This window comes from Schistocerca serialis, chromosome 4 (genome assembly GCF_023864345.2).
Source record: "Schistocerca serialis cubense isolate TAMUIC-IGC-003099 chromosome 4, iqSchSeri2.2, whole genome shotgun sequence".
NCBI lineage: Eukaryota > Metazoa > Arthropoda > Insecta > Orthoptera > Acrididae > Schistocerca > Schistocerca serialis.
The window spans coordinates 347,012,760-347,034,736 of NC_064641.1; the positions used below are offsets into that span (position 1 = coordinate 347,012,760).

The following is a 21,977-nucleotide window of genomic DNA, read 5'->3' on the forward strand; positions in this document are numbered from 1 at the left end:
AAAAGCCTTTTAAAAATGCAAATAACATTTTAAAATAATTAATTGGTTAAATGTTTACTTTTATAAACGTAGACGCGGTTTTTTTTTTTCGGTACCTCTCTGTATTATACTATCAGTAGTTTAGCAGCATAAGATGTCAGAAGCGTCCACTTGCACAGAGCGCTCCAGTTTAGATATTCCTTGAAGTCATCGACATAAACCATTTGTCACCAACTTCCACTTAAAGACCTCCTCTAGAATTTTTCGTGTTGACGTTTTTACGGACAGCTGGTTTGAACCATACTTAAGAAGCAAAATGCAAAAAGTTGTGCTGGATAATTCGAGCGATACAATAAACGTATTCGTAATTGCGAATCAGAACAACCGTAACCTCTGGAATGGAATGACGACGATGAAAATTTATGCCGAACCGGGACTCGAATCCGTATTTCCCGCTTGTCGCGAGCGGTCGCCTTAGCATTTAGCTATCCTTGCACGACTCACGGCCAGCCATAAACTTTCGTCTACGACCTGTATTCGTACATCAATTTTGTTAATTCCCGTACAGTTCGTATGTTGTACTCGAAAGCCGCTTGCCCAGTATCGGCAGACAAATACAATACTGCAGTGCGCTGCAATATCGTAGTTCAAGGAATGCCGGAAGGGTACAAAATTATTAAAATGGAGTCTCCAGGGTTCAATTTTGGATCCACTCCTATTCCTTATATATGTCACTGATATTCCACTAAACATGCTGCAAGCAGAACTGCTAATTTTTGGAGATTATATTAGAGTTACAATAAATCACATTAAAGGCAATGCTACAGAAGAAATTATTTATGATATTTTCCATTCAGTGATTCTCTGAAAATGGACTCTCTGCACAACAGATACAGTCATAAAGTTTTTGATCATTTGCCGACAACAAAAAATGTCAGAGAGGTAGCGAAGCAAGTTTTAAATTTAATTTAAAATCATTTCTCCTGGACAACTCGTTCTTTTCCACTGACGAATTTCTACTTAGCCAGAAAACTTTTTTTAAAGTGTAGTTGCATGAGTTGGACTAAAATGATAATTTGTTCATTAATGCTAACACTTCTTCTTCTTCTTCTGTATCCGGACGCACCAATTATATCTTCTCTTCCCAGTAATTAGCAACGTAGGTTGCTTTGTGATTGACCTTCAAAATATCGTCTTTAGTGCATGTTATAGACATATCTGGGCAAATCAATAGGTTTGATTTGCACCCAGTTACTCCAGTGCGCAGCCGGTTTAATGACCTCCAAGTTGTAAAAGGTAGTTGAAATCCTGCAGATCCCTCCTCAAGTAGTTCCATTGTGGAGTGTGGCACCATTTCTTCCCAAAGAGATAGCCGCCTTGCGACGGGCTTGGTGGCGAGCTCTTCAATATTTTCAATGAAACTCCTGCGGGATTTCAGCCGGACACATTGTTTTCGGTGCATATGCATCGGGTGTCGAGGATCATTCTTTTGTTTTGATTTTTCGATCTTGGCGGCTACTTGTCTACGGACAGTTGATGGTGCTATGCCTATGATGGGATAAATTTTGTCTTTGGGAGATGGTTTGAGGCATCCTGTGACAATACGTACAGTTTCGTTTATGGCGACGTTAACTTGCTTAGTGTGAGCAGAGTTCCTCCAAACTGGCGCCCTGTATTCTCTGCTGAGATACTCAGCGCCAGACCCGTGGTGCGCAAAACATGTGGTTGAGCTCCCCACGATGAACCTGTTAGCTTCCGCAGTATGTTGTTCCTAGCACAGACCTTTTTTTTAGTGTTGTGACAGTGCTGCTTAAAAGTAAGCGCTCTGTCCAATGTTACTCCCAGGTATTTTGGTCTTTTTGTATGCTTCAGCTCTTCCCCTTGCCACATGACTCGGAGTTTCCGTTTGGCTTGTTTGTTCCTAAGATGGAAGGCGGATACTTGAGATTTACTAGGGTTTGGTTTGAGATTATTGCCGTCGTAATAGGTAGCAAGTTCTGTTAAGGCTCCTATGAGATTCTCCTCCACTTGTTCAAAGGTTTTATCCTGTCTGGCCACTGCTGCATCATCAGCATAAATGAACATTCGCGTCTGGTGGCTGATGAGAAGGTCATTCGTATAGATGTTAAATAATATTGGAGCCAAGACACTACCCTGTGCAAGTCCATTTTTCTGTGTCCTCCATCGGCTGTTTTTAGATTGTAAGGTTACATAGTAGCGTCTGTTCTGTAGCATGCATTGCATGAACATAGAAAGGGTGTAGTCCATGGTGTTAACACTATAATATGTACATATCCTGTAAACTGGCTCACTCTACATCATTTTAATAAAATAATCGTTCAAGGGATCTACGGAACATGTAACTAATTAAATAGCTAAGATATATCTGCCTTACTACATGTCCCACTCACATTCATTTATTTTCATTTCACTCATCTACTTCGGTATGTTCGTTACTCCATTAATTTGTTTTGCAGTAAATTTTTCGTATCAGGCATATCAGGATATTCGTTTCTCTAAAGTATTTCAGGCTTTATTAACCCTTCTATTTATTATTCTGTCTATACATACAAAAATTATTTATTTGAAAAAAAATAACAACCGACCACATTTTGTACAGTTTTACTTACGCCATTACACGTATAAGGCTTTCACGCATCTACAACTGATGTAATAAATTTTTCTTCAGTATAGCATTTGCCATGTGGTTGATTAATTTTCATTTTGATTTCTTTAATGAACGTTGTGTCTAATGGAATTTTTTTTCGTAGTTCTTTTCGGATTCCGTTTTAATCTGGCCCGCAGTCGACGCTGTCGGAAGATACAAAGACAGAGCGCCAGTGTATTTCTATTTGTTTTCGTATAAGGGGAAGTACAGTTTCACAGATTTAGCTGGAAGCGAAGAAATCTCAGGTAAGATAAGGCCAAAGTGTTGTATATTCTGCAGTTGATTTAAAGGCTGTTATGTTGTATTTTTCTACTTTCATCTTATTTGTATTTGCTATTAACGTATCGACGAATATTGTTAAATGTAAATATAATTCCGAAATTCTGGAAGTTTTTATCCAATACAAATTAGATTTAAGAAAGTATTACACTGCCCACCTAGGTCTGTCAGATTATATGAATGTGTTGTGTCTGTTCTTTCTGACGTGGGCAGTGGATCCACCATCTTCAGTGCGGATGCATAAACACGTCCGACCTCTGGGAATCTCAGAGAGCAAACATGGAGGAAATGGGCAGGGACTGCTGGTAGCTGGTGCTCGATGTGAATGTGGATCGGCCTGAGGCGTACTGATATAATCCGCGCAGTTGCGGTACGGTAGGTCAGAGGGTTGGCTGCCCTCTGTTATAATAATAATAATAATAATGATAAAAAAACTGAGTTAAAGGATCGACGATGAACTTGAAGTTGCGGATTCTGCGAGGTGTCTGTTCTTTCTGGCATGTCCGAAAGAACAGACATCACGCCTTCATATAATAAGGACTAAAATGTTCACTAAATATTGGCTTTAAAGTGCGTACCTTAAGAGATATAGGCCCTTGTTCATGTTCGCAAATGTGAAACATCTCCATACTGAACGAGAGCTCATTCCTCATAAGGTGTGCATTTTAGAGCCGATACTTAGAGCGCACATTTATCTCTTGTTCCGGTCCATGCTACCTCCTCCCACAATATGAAAAGCAAAGAGGTTGCAATAGAAGAGATGTGCTTCATAGTACCGAAGATGAACAAGTATGCCCTTTAGAGTCCATGTTAACTTTTTTCGTTTGTTGGTCCATTCTGCCACGTGTGAAAATTTATCGGTGGAGTTCTTGTTCAGCTTATATACGCCTGAAAATAAATTAACGGAAAAAAGTCACAACAGCAAGGAAGAGTTGTGCGACATAAACGAAAGTCGGTAGGCGTGTTTCTGCACCTGAATGTTTATTCAAATTTCGTGACAGTCGCAAAAGAGTAGCGCTAGGTGCGTAGCTACGAGAATACAAATAACGCTATGACGGTTGTGAATGTTAGTTATCTTTGACACTGGTGAGTTGATGTTAGTCAAGAATGCTCACTGAGTTTGAAAGAGCTCTTGTAATAGGGTTATAAGAAGCGGGATGTTCCTTCTGTGATACAGCAGAAACACTTGGAATGTAGCCATTGTACATGATCGATGGCAGCAATGGTCAGGGGAATACAGTCATAAGAAGAGCGGGCCCTGGACGACCACGTGACACTACCGACAGAAAAGACCATCATGTACAGCTATGGCTCTGGCGCATCGTACTCCGTTTGCAGCAGCAATCTGAGCAGCACTTGGCACCACAGTGACACAATCAACTGTTACAAAACGGTTGCTTCAGGGACAGCTCCGAGCCAGAAGCCCTATAACGTGCATTCCACTGACCCATAAACACAGCCATTTCCGACTTCAGTGGTGTCAAGCTACAGCTCACTGAAGGACAGGGTGGAGGTCTGTTGTGTTTCTGCAGTTTCTGCCTAGGTGCCAGCGATGGCCACTTCAGGGCCTGCAACCAACCTGTTTGCGTGCTACACACACTGGACCTACACCTGGAGTTATGGTCTGGTCTGGGATGAGATTTCGTACGACAGTAGGAGCACATTCGCAGTTATCTCACGTACCTGACTGCAGGTTGGTACATCAGTCTGGAAATTCGACCTGTTGTGCTGCCATTAATGAACAGAATTACAGGGGAGTTTTCCAGCAGGATAAGGCTCGCCCACATACCGCTGTTGTAACTCAACACATTCTAGAGAGAGTAAACATGTTGCCTGGGGTCCACGATCGTCAGATCGAGTCGAGCACGTATGGGCATTATCGGACGACAACTCCAACCAGCATTAATTGCCCCTGTATTGATAAACCAAGTGCAACAGGCTTTGAACTGCATCCCACAAACCGACGTCCGCCACCTGTAAAGCACAATGCATGTACGTTTGCGCGCTTGCATTCAATATTCTGGCGGCTACACCGGTTATTGATATACCAGCATTTCCCATTTGCAGTGGCTTATCTCGTGATTATTTTAACCTGTGATCTTACAGTGTTAATCACTTAAATACGTTGCCTAGGCAAATGTATTCGCGAAATTTTGTTACTCTATATTATTCAAATTTTGGTGTTGAGATTTTTTTCCGTCAATGTATATGTATATTTCCTGCACCTATAGGTTTCATATTTTTATAAGCAACAAAGTATCTCACCTAGTGCGACTGACCGACAACAAATTTCCAAATCGGTTCTTGATAAAAAAATACTTTTGTGATAGCATTAGTCACCAAAATTTACTGTTTTTCTTTTAACTTATAAATTATTTATTGATTGGACTGCCCACGATATATTACCCCAGTATCAGATAAGAGATTGACTGAGACCTATTACCTAGTTGTTTGCTGGCCAGTTATCACAGCAGTAACTAATTTAGATGGGTCAGCTCATGTCCTCTCTTACGGACGCTGTCATCACAGGTACCAACCACAAGTGTCAATTGTGTCCTGAGATGCAATTTCTGTGACTCTATGCAAAGAGTGTTTTAGTTCTCCCTGTGGCGTGTTTATTTTAAGTAATGGAGAGTGTGCACCGAGAAGTGACACAGATTTTAAGGTCCAACAAACGGAATTCACTACTCCACGTTGCCAGGGAACGTGTGACGTGTTTACTAGGGATTCGCCAGGTTCTTGACACCAGAGCCACATAGCGCGCACGGACAACTACGAACCTACGTTACCAACTTGTTCCCCTTTCGACTCTGCTTGACTGTCAAGCTGTTCATAAAATGGTTCAAATGGCTCTGAGCGCTATGCGACTTAACTTCTGAGGTCATGAGTCGCCTAGAATTTAGAACTAATTAAACCTAACTAACCTAAGGACATCACACACAGCCCGCATCTCGTGGTCGTGCGGTAGCGTGCTCGCTTCCCACGCCCGGGTTCCCGGGTTCGATTCCCGGCGGGGTCAGGGATTTTCTCTGCCTCGTGATGGCTGGGTGTTGTGTGATGTCCTTAGGTTAGTTAGGTTTAAGTAGTTCTAAGTTCTAGGGGACTGATGACCTAAGATGTTAAGTCCCATAGTGCTCAGAGCCATTTGAACCATTTGACATCACACACATCCATGCCCGAGGCAGGATTCGAAACTGCGACCGGACCGGTCGCTCGGTTCCAGACTGTAGCGCCTAGACCCGCACGGCCACTCCGGCCGGCTGTCAAGCTGTTGTTCGGATCTAAATATACAAAGAACTCATCGGGCATAGGGGCAATGCGTACTGCAACGACACCATGTAAAACATGTACAATTGACGAAATAACGTTAAATGACTCTGACGAACAGTCGTTGAATAAATTCATCCGACAAAATACAAAAATGGTTCAAATGGCTCTAAGCACTATGGGTCTTAACATCTGAGGTCATCAGTCCCCTAGACTTAGAACTGCTTAAACCTAACTAACCTAACGACATCACGCACATCCATGCCCGAGGCAGGATTCGAACCTGCGACAAAATACAGTCGGACACAAAAGTCTACATACACCCCCATTTTGTAGCATGTTGCGTACAGCCTGGATGCACAGACGTAGACGTGCAACTCTGTGCCTGCATCCACGTCCACAATAAAATAAACCAAGGTGTTCAGACCGGTGTCGTGCACTGCAAGCCGGATAGATGCAACAGAGTTTGTTTACTGCGGTACAGAAGTCAACACACACTTCGAGTCTGTCGTCAGTTGCAGTGAACACAATGCATGTGGTACGGTTTGTTGATATAATAGACGTGTATTGCAATACATTATTAGATCGCGTAATATGTATTCAGAAAGAACCGAAATACCAGTGGAGGTGAGGAAAAATATTATTGACCTCAGTAAAAAGGGTTTTTCACTGCTGAAAATTAGGGAAATTTTTAGGAGCCATGCAAGTGTCCAAACCGAAATAAGAAATTACAAGGATCGAGGAAGTGTAGAAAACAAAGCTAGACGAGGTCGACCACCAAAATTACCTAACAGGGAACGCCGACATGTCATTATAAAAGTAAATGAGGATCCCAGAATTACAGCCACGGAGTTGGCATTAGATGTCGCAAATACTAGTGGAAATAGTGTTCATCCAATAACAGTACTAAGAGAGCTGCACAATCATGGATTTGAAAGTAGAACAGCAAGGAAAAAACCGTTCATAAGCAGGGTAAATGAACAGCAGCGCCTAGAATTCCACATTTTTGAATACAGTACTTTTTACGGATGACAGTAAGTTTAACGTCTTCCAGTGTGATGGGCAGCAAAAGGTTTGGCAAAGAAGGAATGAAAGTTGGAAGAAGAGAAATCTTGTCACATCAGTGAAGTATAGTGGTGGAAATATTCTTTTGTGGGGTTGCATGTCTGGAGCTGGAGTTGGGAATTTAGTATTTATTGAACGTATTATTGATAAATGGAAGTATCTCACCATCGTAAAGGAGAATCTGAAACACTCTGCTGAGAAACTGGGACTAAGAACAGACTTGGTGTTTCAGCAAGATAATGACCCCAAGCATACGGACATTGTCGTAAAGGAATGGCTACTTTACAATGCACCAAAACAATTGCATTCGCCTCCCCAGCCACCAGACATTAACCCAACTGAACATCTTTGGGGAGAACTAAAGCATATGATAAAAAAATACAACATCAAAAGCAAAGATGATTTAAAAGCAGCCTTAGTGAGAGAATGGAATAACTTTTCACCTGCGTACACAAAAAGATTGGTGGAATCTATGAGCCGCGCGGGATTAGCCGAGCCGAGCGGTCTAGGGCGCTGCAGTCATGGACTGTGCGGCTGGTCCCGGCGGAGGTTCGAGTCCTCCCTCGGGCACGGGTGTGTGTGTTTGTCCTTAGGATAGTTTAGGTTAATTAGTGTGTAAGCTTAGGGACTGATGGCCTTAACAGATTTCACACACAGTTTTGGAAACTATGCCTCGACGTTTGGAAGCTGTGATCGAAGCGTAAGGTGGCAATACAAAATATTAAATTGGGCCTGAAAGTGAAGAACATCACAGTGTATGTTTACTTTCGTACCTGACCGCTGTTTCATTTGTATGCTCAAGATGTCAGTATATGGAATTATTAATAATTATGCAGTGTATATGTTCTTTTTCAGTTCTTAACATGTCTGTTTATGTCACAGAAAGTGAATACATAATATTTTCTTGATTGATTTTGACTTCAATTGTTATTTTTACGATGTGTGTAGACTTTAATGTCCGACTGTATTTATGACCGACTGAGTGCAGTGATTACTGTAAAGCACTGTAGATAAGGGGTGTCTAACCCGCGGCCGGTAGGCTGCATGCGTCCCAAGGAAGTTTCTATCACACGACTGAAAAAAACAAAAAACAAAAACAAAATTCAATTTATGTAAAGCTATGATAAATTGAATACTTTCAATGTGAAACTGCTGCCAGGCGACACTATCCTCTCGTTGGTCCATCCTGTTCTTTTTTTCTCGGTGGCCACTTTTAGTGTTAAATATATTATTTGCGGCCCAAATATACTCTTCTTCTTCCAATATGGGACAGGAGTTGAGGCTGTCAGTAAATGCAGTTCCATCGCAAGCAGGCTCCAAGCGAACATTGCTGTAGGAAATGCGTTCAGTGAGAGTACGAAGATGGATACCGCGCGAAAGGCTCACAGTGACACATACAGTTGCACGTATTCAGTGGACAAAGAAACACAGAAACTGACTAGTAGCTGATTTGAGACGTATAGTGTGACAGACTAGTCGCGATGTTATCTCTTTTTAAATGATGCAAGGCGTCGAATAGATCGACTGCCGAATGAGGCATTTTTCCACAGTGCGCGGGGGGTTCTATGATGTACTGAAAGTGATTCACGTACAATGGTTATGGTCGGTTCTTTCAAGTCACTCATTATTTCAATATTTTTAGTGGCCAAGTGTTGGCGTTTGTTCTACATCTTCTCGATGAGCACGTTGTGAACAGTCCAGTCTTCCAAGCTGACAACAGGTGGTAACATCTCAAAGCAGTGTCATTTAAAGCATGAGTTTTTTATTTCTTAAGTAACAGAATGAAAAATGCTTCTGTTATAGTGCAATAAAGGCCGATATGTCCTGGGCGGTGTTAGAAATACCGGGCGATCAAAAAGTCAGTATAAATTTGAAAACTGAATAAATCACGGAATAATGTAGATAGAGAGGTACAAATTGACACACATGCTTGGAATGACATGGGGTTTTATTAGAACCAAAGAAATACAAAAGTTCAAAAAATGTCCGACAGATGGCGCTTCATCTGATCAGAATAGCAATAATTATCATAACAAAGTAAGACAAAGCAAATGCTCAGTATGTCCACCATCATTCCTCAACAATAGCTGTAGTCGAGGAATAATATTGTGAACAGCACTGTAAAGCATGTCCGGAGTTGGACGAAAGTGGCGGCTGAGCATACGATCATCACCAAACGACGCGCGCAAGAGATCTTTCATCCGTCTAGCATTACTTTGTTTTTTTTTTTTTTTTTTTTTTTTGGTTCTAATAAAATCCCATGTCAACCCAAGCATGTATGTCAATTTTTACCTCTCTATCTACGTTATTCCGTGGTTTATTACGTTTTCAAATTTATACTGACTTTTTAATCACCCGGTATAAGAGACGGACTTATTTGGTAGCTTCAAAGACATTTAAATCAAAGCTAGCTCCCTTCTTTTACATCGCTAACTCTGCCCAGGAACATATTCGCCTTTTTAGTGCTACAATAGGAGCATTTTTCATTCTGGTGCCCAACTTTCATTCTATCATAACCGACATAGCTTGGCGCCGGATGCAGATTGTTGTTGACTCGGTCTACGATAGACCCGGTATACATTCTTTTATTATCTTTTGAACCATGTTGCGGATAAGGGTTTCTCAAAGCAGGACGACGATTAATGACATGTATATGTCTGTAGTCTTACAAAATTTGAACTGATTCGCACAAGTTTGAAACATAGAAGTGGCGCGCGTAGAAAAAAAAAAAAAAAAAGAAAAGAAAAAAAAGACACACAAGAAACGTGTTTTCTGCACGTAAAATCGTGATGAAGCTAGCATCCGCTCAATTATTCTGCAAACAGGAAGAGGCAGAGCTCCCCTGCACGATACACCTCGAAACCCTCTCAGGTCCCGGCGGCGCGCAGCGCCTTCCTAAGTACTTGGTCGGGTTCGAGAGAGGCGCAATCGCCCGGAGTCAGGCGAGTAGACGCTTTCAGTGCGACCACCCGTGCTCCCAACTGAGCTTGCCGCTGCCGACAGAGGCCCGGGAGCGTGCTGTCGTGGCGTCGCCGGCGGGAGACAACACGCGGCCACCAAGGGTGACCGGGCAGCTCCAACGCTAGCCCACTTGGGTGTCGAAGCGAACTCTCCCAGCACAGCGCACGCGCCAACACGTCCGCACAGCTGCGATACAAACCAACAGCGAGAACCGCCGGGGCGACCGATCAGCAGACGGCGTCGCGGCGCCGAGTGCCGGGCGGCGGCGCATCCTCAACGCACACAGTCCTCAATCGGACCAGCACACTGCAGATGTCCACCGCGCTTTTTGAAAGCAAGTTTACAATTTTATCGTAATATTGTATTTTTTATTTATGTAATTCACTTTAAACCGTTTCCACGCATTCACGTAACGTAAGAACGAAATTTAGCTGCTGCATTTAGTTAGACGTTAACCCATTGTATCTCGACAACGGCTAAAGATTACTCTCGGATAAAAAAAATTCGTTTCGACTTTATCCATTTATCTATCTTTTTGCTAAGTTTAAACCGATTCGTTCAAGTTTAATGTATCAAAGAGGCCCGCTTCAAAAAGCCCCAGAAACGCATTTTTTGCATATAAAATCAAAACGAATCAACATTTTTCAAGTGGTCGAAAATTATTTTAGACCAAAGTGCGATACACTGGTGACCAAACTTGAACCATCAGTCCAGTCCACCGAGCGTGGTAGCGCAGTGGTTAGCACACTGGACTCGCATTCGGGAGGACGACGGTTCAATCCCGTCTCCAGCCATCCTGATTTAGGTTTTCCGTGATTTCCCTAAATCGTTTCAGGCAAATGCCGGGATGGTTCCTTTGAAAGGGCACGGCCGATTTCCTTCCCCATCCTTCCCTAACCCGTGCTTGCGCTCCGTCTCTAATGACATCGTTGTCGACGGGACGTTAAACAACACTAACCTAACCTAACCATCAGTCCAGTCCGCAGTTATTTAAGGGTGACTGCTGCTTTCGCACGTAAAATGCGAACGGGGATTACTGTTTTTGCACGAAAAATGCGGACGGTGCATATTCAAATGGTGCTATTAGCTGAACACCAATTTCAGCCTGTTTAAAATCTTTTGCGAAATGAATTAAAGGATTCGCACAATTTGTGCGGGCGCCAGCTACGGTTCGCCTTTCGAACCTTGCTTAATGTACTACAACATAGCTACAATAAGACAGATGGTCGGATGTCTATAAAATTGGCCGCTGGTATGCGCTAAACCGAAACATTTTAACCCCATGTTCCTAGCTCAAATAGGATCCGAGCACCAAACACCCCTCTGCCCGCAGCCTTGCCAGACATTGTCAGACATATTTGTTAGTAACGTAATCAGATTTATCGCTTCAGGACTATTTTTGATGAAGTGCACTATAAAAAGAAAAAAAGAAAACCCACTGTAAAGGCGGCGTATTTTGAGCGAGATGCCAGGCGAGCTGATTAAGGACCAAGGGGCTCCACCTGAGAATGTTCGGGGAAGGGTTTCCAGTTCAGACAATTGCTTTGCAACGAGAGTAAACTTCTCGGGAACCTTGAACGGAAGTTGGAGTTCTTCAGTTTCATTATAGGACCGTATGTCTACTCGCCAGTGGATGTTCGAGTATGTATGTGCGTAACGAAGTAAAGCAGATGACTGGCTCGACGTATGCAGAATACCTATTTAGACGTTTTCAGTAAACACTGAGAAAGAATCGATCGTGCGGTATCGAGATTCATCTACATCTACCTGACTGCTCTGTTATTTACAAATAAGTGCCTGCTATTTCTCTACCGTTCCACTCGCAAACAGCACGGGGGGAAACTAAGATTTCAGTCTTCGCGGATGAGCTCTGATTTTTTTAAATATGATGATTGTTTCTCCCTACGTAGGTGGGCGTCATCAAAATATTTTCTTATTTAGAGGAGAAAGTTTGTGATTTCATGACAAAACCCTGCCGCAACGATAAACACCCCCCCCCCCCCCCCAATTCAGTAACATATCCGTGGCACTCTCTCCGCTATTTCGTCACAACACAAAACGAGCTGCCTATTTTTGAACTTTTTTGTTTTTTGAAGTTCTCCTTTAGTCCTATGCGATGTGAATTCCACACCGCGCAACAGTACTCCAGATGAGGACGGACAAGCACAGTGTAGGAAGTCACTTTAGTAGGCCTGTTGCATTTTTTATATGTTCTGCCAATATATGGCAGTCTTTGGTTTATCTGCGAGGGTTGGGGTGGAGAATAAAAAGTCAAAACAAATCTGTAGCTGAACCGGAACAGTAGTATCATTTTACAGTCGAGTACATTAGGGATATCGAACCGGCAGACTTTGCATCATCGTCGCTTAACGTGCAGTATGGTTGTGGCAGCAACAGCAGTACCGTTCTATGTTCTACACGTTCCAGCGTTCTCAGTTAACGTGCAGTACTTAGTACGTTTTCCAGGATCGTAGTAGCCTAGCCACTTTTCTCTGCTCGTTCTTCGTCAGATTCAGATAGCCGGTCGTTTAAAGTAACACGACATACAAAGAGACAAGGAATGAAAAGTAATCACTAAAGTTCAGCAAACGGTTACAGCAGTCGTGCGCAACTGAAGGTGAAAGTTGTGTGTTTGTTGTAAGTTGTACTCTGAAACAGAGCGTAACTGAACTTCGCGCTGGCCGGCCGGAGTGGCCATGCGGTTCTAGGCGCTACAGTCTGGAGCCGAGCGACCGCTACGGTCGCAGGTTTGAATCCCACCTCGGGCATGGATGTGTGTGATATCCTTAGGTTAGTTACGTTTATTTAGTTCTAAGTTCTAGGCGACTGATGACCTCAGAAGTTAAGTCGCATAGTGCTCATAGCCATTTGAACCATTTTTGAACTTCGCGCTAACAAATCTGAAAATTGTCTGACTTCTAAATTCCGATTACAGTTGCAGCTCTAGAATCGGCATAGTTACCCTACTTTGAGACATGAAACTATTTATGCAGGCTACTTTTTAGGAACGTTATTTTAAGTAATCTGGGAATGCATCTGATCGACTGTAAATTAGATTACTTAAAAGAATGATTCAGATGAATACTCAGAATGATTAATTGTTACGTAATTTAAATAAGCCCTATTACAAAATTTCATCTGTTGAATTTACATGAAATTTCACTAACTGAAAACGATTCCTCGACTAAGCTCTGGCTGCATAGATGATGAGCTGAAATAAATCACTGCTCCGCTGTTTGCCTTCTTATCTCATTTCTTTTAAGGTCCTGTTTTAGCAAATTAGTTTCTGATTGTCTTTTTGAAATTATTAATTACTGCAAATTGTACCAAACCATATTTTTCTTTGAACAGTGGGAATTTATTTTGGAAATATTTGTAAGTGAGAAAAGGAAGTATTTTGAAATTATATTCAGTCCTTTAAACTCAAACTAAAATGAACAATCAGCATTAGCTCTCTCCGCATTGTCATATAACATGATTCAGATTTCAAAAAAATATTTTTACTACAAAAATTTGTTGTATTGGATTCCTAACACAACAGGCCTACTATTTAAATAATTTAAATAAGGGTAGAGTAATTAGAAAACTGAAGACACGATTGATAGTTCTCCCGACTTACCAACATGTACGTATTACTGCACACAATGAAATTTTGAACAGCAATAATTACTGAATTCGCGCTTGCAGCTAACAAACTCAAAATAAGTTACCTTTCCCGAAGTGCAGTATCTTTGTACTATCATCTTAAAAATCATTTTTAATGATCAGGTTACAATCCATGGAACAGCTCAAATAAAAATGTCCGTGCTGCTCCTCTACTATTCAAGCTGCTCATTCCGCCACGATGTAACACCCTCTCTCCACGATTCAACAACTACTACTGCGTTTCGACTAGGTCGTTACCTACTTGCTTGCCCACGATCTAATGCAACCTGGAAACCAGATCCTGTGTCCGCTCGTTTGTTCATCATGCAAAGATGTGAAAGTTTCAACATTCCGAATAAACTGATGATCTTCATTGTATTTACATTAAAAGATGAAACAAGTGGTACATAACAAACAGACTCTGATTTACTAAATTTTCGCTTAATGTATAAACGCTTCAAATGTGGTTAACGGCGCCCGAGGTAGCAGAGCGGTACAATAGTAAACAGAGCAGGTGTGCCCAATTGCTATAGCAGCTCTTCGCAAAATATTTGAGTCAGTAACTTTCTTGCTGTAATTCAGAACAACTAGCTATGAAATATTACCGTGGTCAGATGTACAAACATGTTTGCGTAAACTTGCTACATTTTCTCCTCACTGCGAACATAATTAAGTAATGATGTTTATCGACCGTGAAGATAGTGTATCGACTTCACAGTGTGCCTCCTGTGATACTGTTTTTCCGTTCAATCATCTCAGACGCCACACAGCCTTAAAAGACTTTTATGACTTAATCCAACCATCCCTTCCGCATTCTACGAAACTTTTCCGTCCTGACAGGTCTGGTTGAAGTTTTTCAGGCATGAGAGTCCTTTGACGAGCTCATCGAAGACTTTTTGTCTTAGGTTCTCGTATCACATCCGATAGTTCTTGGCCATGCGTTCTCTTTCAGTCTTCAAGATGTTACGCTGAAATGTTTTGGTAACCAAGGATTGTTCCTTGCAGCATCGTTGTAACCGTTATTGCATCAGATGCTGTTTTTGAAGTTTTTCTGGTGTTATTGTGTGAGAGCACAATCTGTTTCACACTGAAAGAAATTTTGATGCGTTTATAATCCATTGTTTGACTTCCAAATTCCAAATTTAGATTTTTATCGTTTTTGTATATCTCACACCCTGGAAAATCTCGAACTCGACCTTCCAGTGGAGCGTTCTTCAATGCTTCTCTGCAAGGCACCATCATCGCTGGCTTGCGACTTCTGATTCCCGTATGCTTACATTGTAATCTGGGTCAACAGTGTCTCCACCAGCTAGGCATAAGACTCCACAAATATCATGATGCATCTGCATATGCTAACATATGAATTCCATCTGTGAAATAGGCATCCTTCCCGTTACTGACAATTTCAATGATAAAGTAAGGAAAAGATCACACACGTTTTGTTATAGTTCAAATTATGCGAAGAACGTCTGAAACATTGTGAAAACATAGAAATTCCTTACATCACTTGCAGATGCCAATTGTATAGCCTACTTATATGTATTTTTATGGAAATAAATTCTGTTCCTTATCGTACACTGAAGAGTTGTGACAAGCTGGTGCACAAATGTTGCAGGTGTTGCTCATGGAGATGATTTGCTGTACTTCTTTTCGAACAACTCTTACTATACAATACCTGGCGAGAGGCCAGCGAAGGATATGGAAGTAGTAAAGGCCATGACCAAACTCTGGACGAATTTTGGAAAAACTGGGTAAGTAATCGTTATGGCTTAATGTAACGTTTAGTAGAAAATATGTTTCGTCAAAAGAAACCGGACTGACTACGACGTACAAATGAGGGCCGATGGAAGTGAAAGATTTACTTGGGTCAGAATGACTTTTGGGAGAGCACGTAGCTGGCAAAGGTATAGAGACTTGGTCTCGGAATATACGAGGATTACCTGGATTTTAATGATGTAAGACTGGAATACAATACAAGGTATCTCAAAAGGTGTGTTACAACTTATATTATAGAATCCAAACTAATTAAGATATTCACACCATGTCTGACTTAAGTGACACACCGTCTCAGAAATTTTTTATACCTTCCAGTCAGTTTCAACAAGTGCGCCTTTGGTGGCACGCTCAATATCCAGTCTGAAATGAAGCTCTATCCAGACTCGGTGCAATATATCAGCATCAACTTTGTTAATGACAGCAGTGATTCGGTTCTTTCAATCACTGATGTGGTTGCCAGGCGATTGGTAGACTCTGTACTTGGCATAACCTCATACAAAGAAGTCCAGCAGTGTAATGTTAGGCGACCTATGAGGCCAGGGAATTGGACCACCCCTGCCAATCTAGCGATTTGGAAACATCTGGTCTACAACATCTCGCACAGACTGAGCCCAACGTGGTAGTGCACCGTTTTGTTGGAAAACGACTGTGTCTTGGCTGTCAGACAGTTGTAGTAACGCAAATAGCTCTAGCATTGAAAATAACTGTTAGAATTAACCGTTTTCCGAGAAAAAAGATCATACAACGCGACCAGGTATCAAAAAACACCACACATTCGCTTTCGGGCTTTCACGTATCCCTGGCATCACAGTATGCAGGTTGGTTGGTTCCAGAAGCGAAAATGGTATTTTTACACCTTGTCACACACGGATCATGTTGATTCGTCAGAAAATGAGAGATTAATCAGAAAGTTTCTAAACGATGAAGGTCGTCCACAGCGCATTCCAAGCGTTGTGACTCGTCACCTGGCTTGAATGCGTGCAACGGTTGCAGTCGGTATAGATACATTTGTAACCGTTTCCGAAGGCCACGGTGCACCATCGCCTAGGGATTCATATCTCTTGCGAAACCCTTCGGGGTGGTTGTGTGTTTGGAGTTTCCGGGCGCTCAACAGCAAGGATGTCAGCGCCCACGGCGCCCTCTAAACAGACATCTACGGTGAATACTGAAAAGGCAACCGTATCCATTCTGTGCCGGCTTCACTTGTTCCAGGTCGTCCAGTATGCTGATTCGCGGCAGCGCTTCCTGTCTGCATAAGATTCCTGTACCGCAGGTGTATCGATGTCCACGAGAGTGCGTGCTTTCTATATCGTGTTGGAAATCCCTTTAACCTGTATGTCCAGTTGGGTCTGAAAAATCCATTCCGCACACTCAGCGTTTTCTTGAACCATTGTCATCACGCTCCACTCTCAACAACTTGGAATAGAAAAAAACAAAAAGACTAAAGTTGTTGCGCACCTTTTCAGAATCCTGTTGTAGGCTTCATAGCCTCGCAGTCGGGAGTTTATGACCAGTGAAGTCAAAAGGATTAATGGAGACGTGACTCAGGCTTGTTGAGTACTGTTGTGGTTGCTCGGATGATGATTGCAGAAATACTTTGCAGGCCATTAACATGGCAACACAATGGAGGCACCATACTATAATTGGCCTGAAGTGTACTAAATACTTGGATATGCACATGATCAGGTTTTCAGCACAACCACACGAAGTATGAGCACTGTCCAATCACATTAATGTGGCAACCTATTAAAAGCCTGAATAACCACCATTTGAAGAACGGGCCACTGCGAGACGTGCAGTAAGTGTGTCAGCGAGGTCCAGTAAGGTAGTGCGCCAAGCCGACTCCAGTGCCGTGGCCAACTGCTATAGGTCCAGAATGAGATTTTCATTCTGCAGCGGAATGTGCGCTGATGTGAAACTTCCTGACAGATTAAAACTTTGTGCCGGACCGAGACTCGAACTCGAGACTTCTGCCTTTCGCGGGCAAGTGCTCTACCAACTGAGCTACCCAAGTACGACTCACGACCCGTCCTAACAGCTTCAATTGGTAGAGCACTTGCCCGCGAAAGGCAAAGACCCCAAGTTCGAGTCTCGGTCCGGCACACAGTTTTAATCTGTCAAGAAGTTTCACATCAGTGCATACTCCGCTGCAGAGTGAAAATCGCATTCTGGAAACATCCCCTAGGCTGTGCCTAAGCCATGTCTCCGCAATATCCTTTCTTCCAGGAGTGTTAGTTCTGCAAGGTTCGCAGAAGAGCTTCTGTGAAGTTTGGAAGGTAGGAGACGAGATACTGGCAGAATTGAAGCTGTGAGGACTAGTTGTGAGTCGTACTTGGGTAGCTTGCTTGGTAGAGCACTTGCCCACGAAAGGCAAAGGTCCCGAGTTGGAGTCTCGGTGCGGCACACAGTTTTAATCTGTCAGGAAGTTTCAACTACTATAAATTGACTAAACTATTGAAGAGTTCCTAGATAACAGAACGCAGCATGTCATTCTCAATGGAGAGAAAGTCTTATGAAGTAAGAGTTATTTCAGGTGTGCCGCAGGGGAGTGTCGTAGGACCGTTGCTATTCACAATATACATAAATGACCTTGTGGATGACATCGGAAGTTCACTGAGGCTTTTTGCGGATGATGCTGTGGTATATCGAGAGGTCGTAACAATGGAAAATTGTACTGAAATGCAGGACAATCTGCTGCGAATTAACGCATGGTGCAGGCAATGGCAATTGAATCTCAATGTAGACAAGTGTAATGTGCTGCGAATACACAGAAAGAAAGATCCCTTATCATTTAGCTACAGTATAGCAGGTCAGCAACTGGAAGCAGTTAATTCCATAAATTATCTGGGAGTACGCATTAGGAGTGATTTAAAATGGAATGATCTTATAAAGTTGATCATCGGTAAAGGAGATGCCAGACTGAGATTCATTGGAAGAATCCTAAGGAAATGCAATCCGAAAACAAAGAGAGTAGGTTACAGTACGCTTTTCGCCCACTGCTTGACTACTGCTCAGCGGTGTGGGATCCGTACCAGATGGGGTTGATAGAAGAGATAGAGAAGATCCAACGGAGAGCAGCGCGCTTCGTTACAGGATCATTTAGTAATCGCGAAAGCGTTACGGAGATGATAGATAAACCCCAGTGGAAGAATCTGCAGTTGAGACGCTCAGTAGCTCGGTACGGGCTTTTGTTGAAGTTTCGAGAACATACCTTCACCGAGGAGTGAAGCAGTATATTGCTCCCTCCTACGTATATCTCGCGAAGAGATCATGAAGATAAAATAAGGGAGATTAGAGCCCACACAGAGGCATACCGACAATTCTTCTTTCCACGAACAATACGAGACAGGAATAGAATGGAGAACCGAAAGAGGTACTCAAGGTACCCTCCGCCACACACCGTCAGGTGGCTTCGGAGTATGGATGTAGATGTAGATGTTAAACCCATGGTGCGAACAGCCCATGGAGGCGGTCACATAGGTTCTCGATTAGGTTTAAATACGGGGTTTCGTGGCTCTTTGGACCACACACTGAACTGTGTGACACGTTGCACTGCTTTGGTGGTAGATGCCGTCGTACCGAGGAAAAGCAAGATTGCATGTAGGGGTGGACATGATCGCTATAGATAGTCAGATTTGTGTTGATCCATTGTGCCTTCCAGCATGACGAAATCACCCAGGGAATGCCCTCTAGCTTGAACCCTTCCTATCATTCTTGCAGGGTGTTTGGTTTCATACGTTTCACGGCGTACACGCGAACAGCCGTCTATCCGATGGAGCATAAAACGTGATTCATCTCAAAAGGCCACTCCATGGACGTCCTGTTGTAGTATTTGCGCCCAAATTCCAAACATCCTCGCCTATGAACAACATTCAGCATGTGTGCGTGAACCAGACTCCTGCTGCTGAGACCTGCACACAGCAATACTCGCTGAACGGTCATTGGGAGCCCCTTGAATCAACAGGGTGGCCATTTGCTCAACAGTTGCACGCTATTTGCCTATACACATCTCGGCAACCGTCGTTTACCCCTGTCATCTGTGGCTCGTGGTTCATCACAGCTGCCTCGGCATCGGTTTTGGACAGCGCCGTTTCGCCATGCACGGTATACTTTAACCACGGCCGCAAGCGATAAGTTTAAGAAATTAGTCGTTTCGGAAATTATTCCGCCCTTGGTCCAGAAGCCAGTGACCATGCCCTTTTCGACGTCAGACAAATCGCCCCTCTCCCCACCCCCCACCCCAACACCCTTAATATACCCTTCACTGCTAGTGTTTCCACCTGTCGTCCGTGAGTGGTTATTGAACGTGACGTCGAACATAGGCGCTCGTCATATTAAAGTATCTCGACCGTGTAGTAAATACACCGTCTGTATTCTCTGTATCAGGATAGATAATGCGTTAGACTTCTCATTCAGGAATGACATTTGTATTCTGTCAATAAAATTCTTCTGGGTTTGAGGCCGCATTGTCATCTGTAAAAATTCCGACTTTTCGGCGACTGTTGCAAGGCGCCTTCCTCATGGTGTATTGCTAACTGCAATACACCCTGAGGAAGGCGCCTTGCAACAGTCGCCGAAACGTTGGAATTTTACAGATGACAATGCGGCCTCAAACCCAGAAGAATTTTATTGACTGTGACAACGGCCATGAAGCCTACGTTTACACATTTATATTCTGTTTGCTTGTCATACGATATGAAGGAGAAATGTGACGGAATTCGACAGTGTCTGAATTGTGTGCTGTGGAGACTGCGATATTCCTTATATTGCTTGTCGCCTTGGACTGTATCCTACAACTGTCATGCGAGTATGGAATCGATGGATTCAGGTGGGTCATATTTTTTGTATCCCGCCTGGAAGACGTCCTGTGGGTCTGCTCCTGAGATCTGCAAAATGGGCCGAATGAAAGGAGCGAGTAGGAGCAGGTGAGGTAAAGCACTTCGGTACTGCAAGTAAAGTTAAAGCACCTTCACTGGTACAGATGAGCACGTAGGTGCGAAGCCATTCATGTATCAAAGCTAACAGTTACTAGAAGTTACAAAGACAAAGTCTATTATGGCTAGCCCCCCCCCCTCCCACCCCTACAAGTAGAAGCTAAGTTGCTAGGTCGTCTGCTCTTGAGCAACTGGGCTGAAAATAGAGCGGCGCTCGTTGAGCTCCACAGCGTCGGCCAGAGGGCGCTGTGGTCGGCGTAGTTCGTCCGCTCTCGTAGTGCCAACCTACGAGCGTGCACCTACGCTGTGGCATCGGAACTATCGATACCACATTATTGAAAGGCATTTAGGGGGGGTAGGACGTCAAACGGGCCGACTTGGAACAGGAGAGGCACCACAGGACACTTTAATTTCCACCGTCTATACTTCTACAAATAAATTCATAAAACTTTAACAACATGACCAGGAAGGATTCAGGATTCATACTAATAGCAGTGGAAGCTCAAAAACGTAACTAAACACATTTTTTAACATGTGAAATTTCATCATTTTTTCACTTACTACTGGCTGCATTTGTTGCTATAGGTACACTTTTCTTCCTAAGTAAGAGAGATTATTCGATGACTTTTGCACAGCATACAAACCATAGTTATAGGTGTATGAAACTCTAAAAGTTATTTAATTTATGAAAAAATGAATGAACTGTTACATTTTGAACTTCATGTTTAGAAAAAACTCATGTTTTATAGTTAATTATCTCAATTTTTTCCACAGTTTTTTAATAGATTTGGAAAATTCTAGAGTTTCATACACCTGTAACTACTGTTTGTAGGCTATGAAAAATTCATTGAAGAATCTCTCTTACTTAGGAAGAAAAGTGTACCTATAGCAACAAATGTAGCCAGTAATAAGTGAAAAACTGATTAAATTTCACGTGTAAAAAAGGTATTTTGCTACGTTTTTGAACCTCCACTGCGATGAGTGTGAGTCCTCAATCCTTCCTGGTCATGGTGACAAAGTTTTATGAATTAATTTGTAAAAGTATAGACAGTAGAAATTAAAATATCCTGTGGTGACTCTCCTGCTCCAAGTCGGCCCGTCTGACGTCCTACCCCTTTTAAGGATCTCAACCGCCTACGCGACATATTGTTCGCTCGAACGTGCAAGGTCGTACAGCCACGTCACATTCTTTGAATCAGAAAAGGGGCCTGTTTGGAGCAAGTCAAACATCGACAGTGACAGTGCGACGATGTCACGTCAGCACGGCAAACACTGTACTGGTTTCCCCTAATGCGGCAATGACATTACTGGATACTTGGTTACAGCCACGTCGTATTTTCAAACACGTTGCTTATACAACATCCAAATGGACATATATGCATGTGAGGAGGTTCCGTGCAGAA

General features: G+C 42.8%; 1 protein-coding gene across 1 annotated transcript in view; it reads left to right on the forward strand.

The window, feature by feature from the left end:
- The window catches only part of LOC126474449 (esterase E4-like), an 82,895-nt gene that overhangs the window by 53,341 nt on the left and 7,577 nt on the right, over positions 1-21,977 (forward strand). The window contains exons 6-7 of the mRNA XM_050101921.1: positions 2,751-2,892; positions 15,480-15,615. Coding sequence (XP_049957878.1) covers positions 2,751-2,892; positions 15,480-15,615 — 278 coding nt within the window. The remainder of the gene's footprint in view (positions 1-2,750; positions 2,893-15,479; positions 15,616-21,977) is intronic.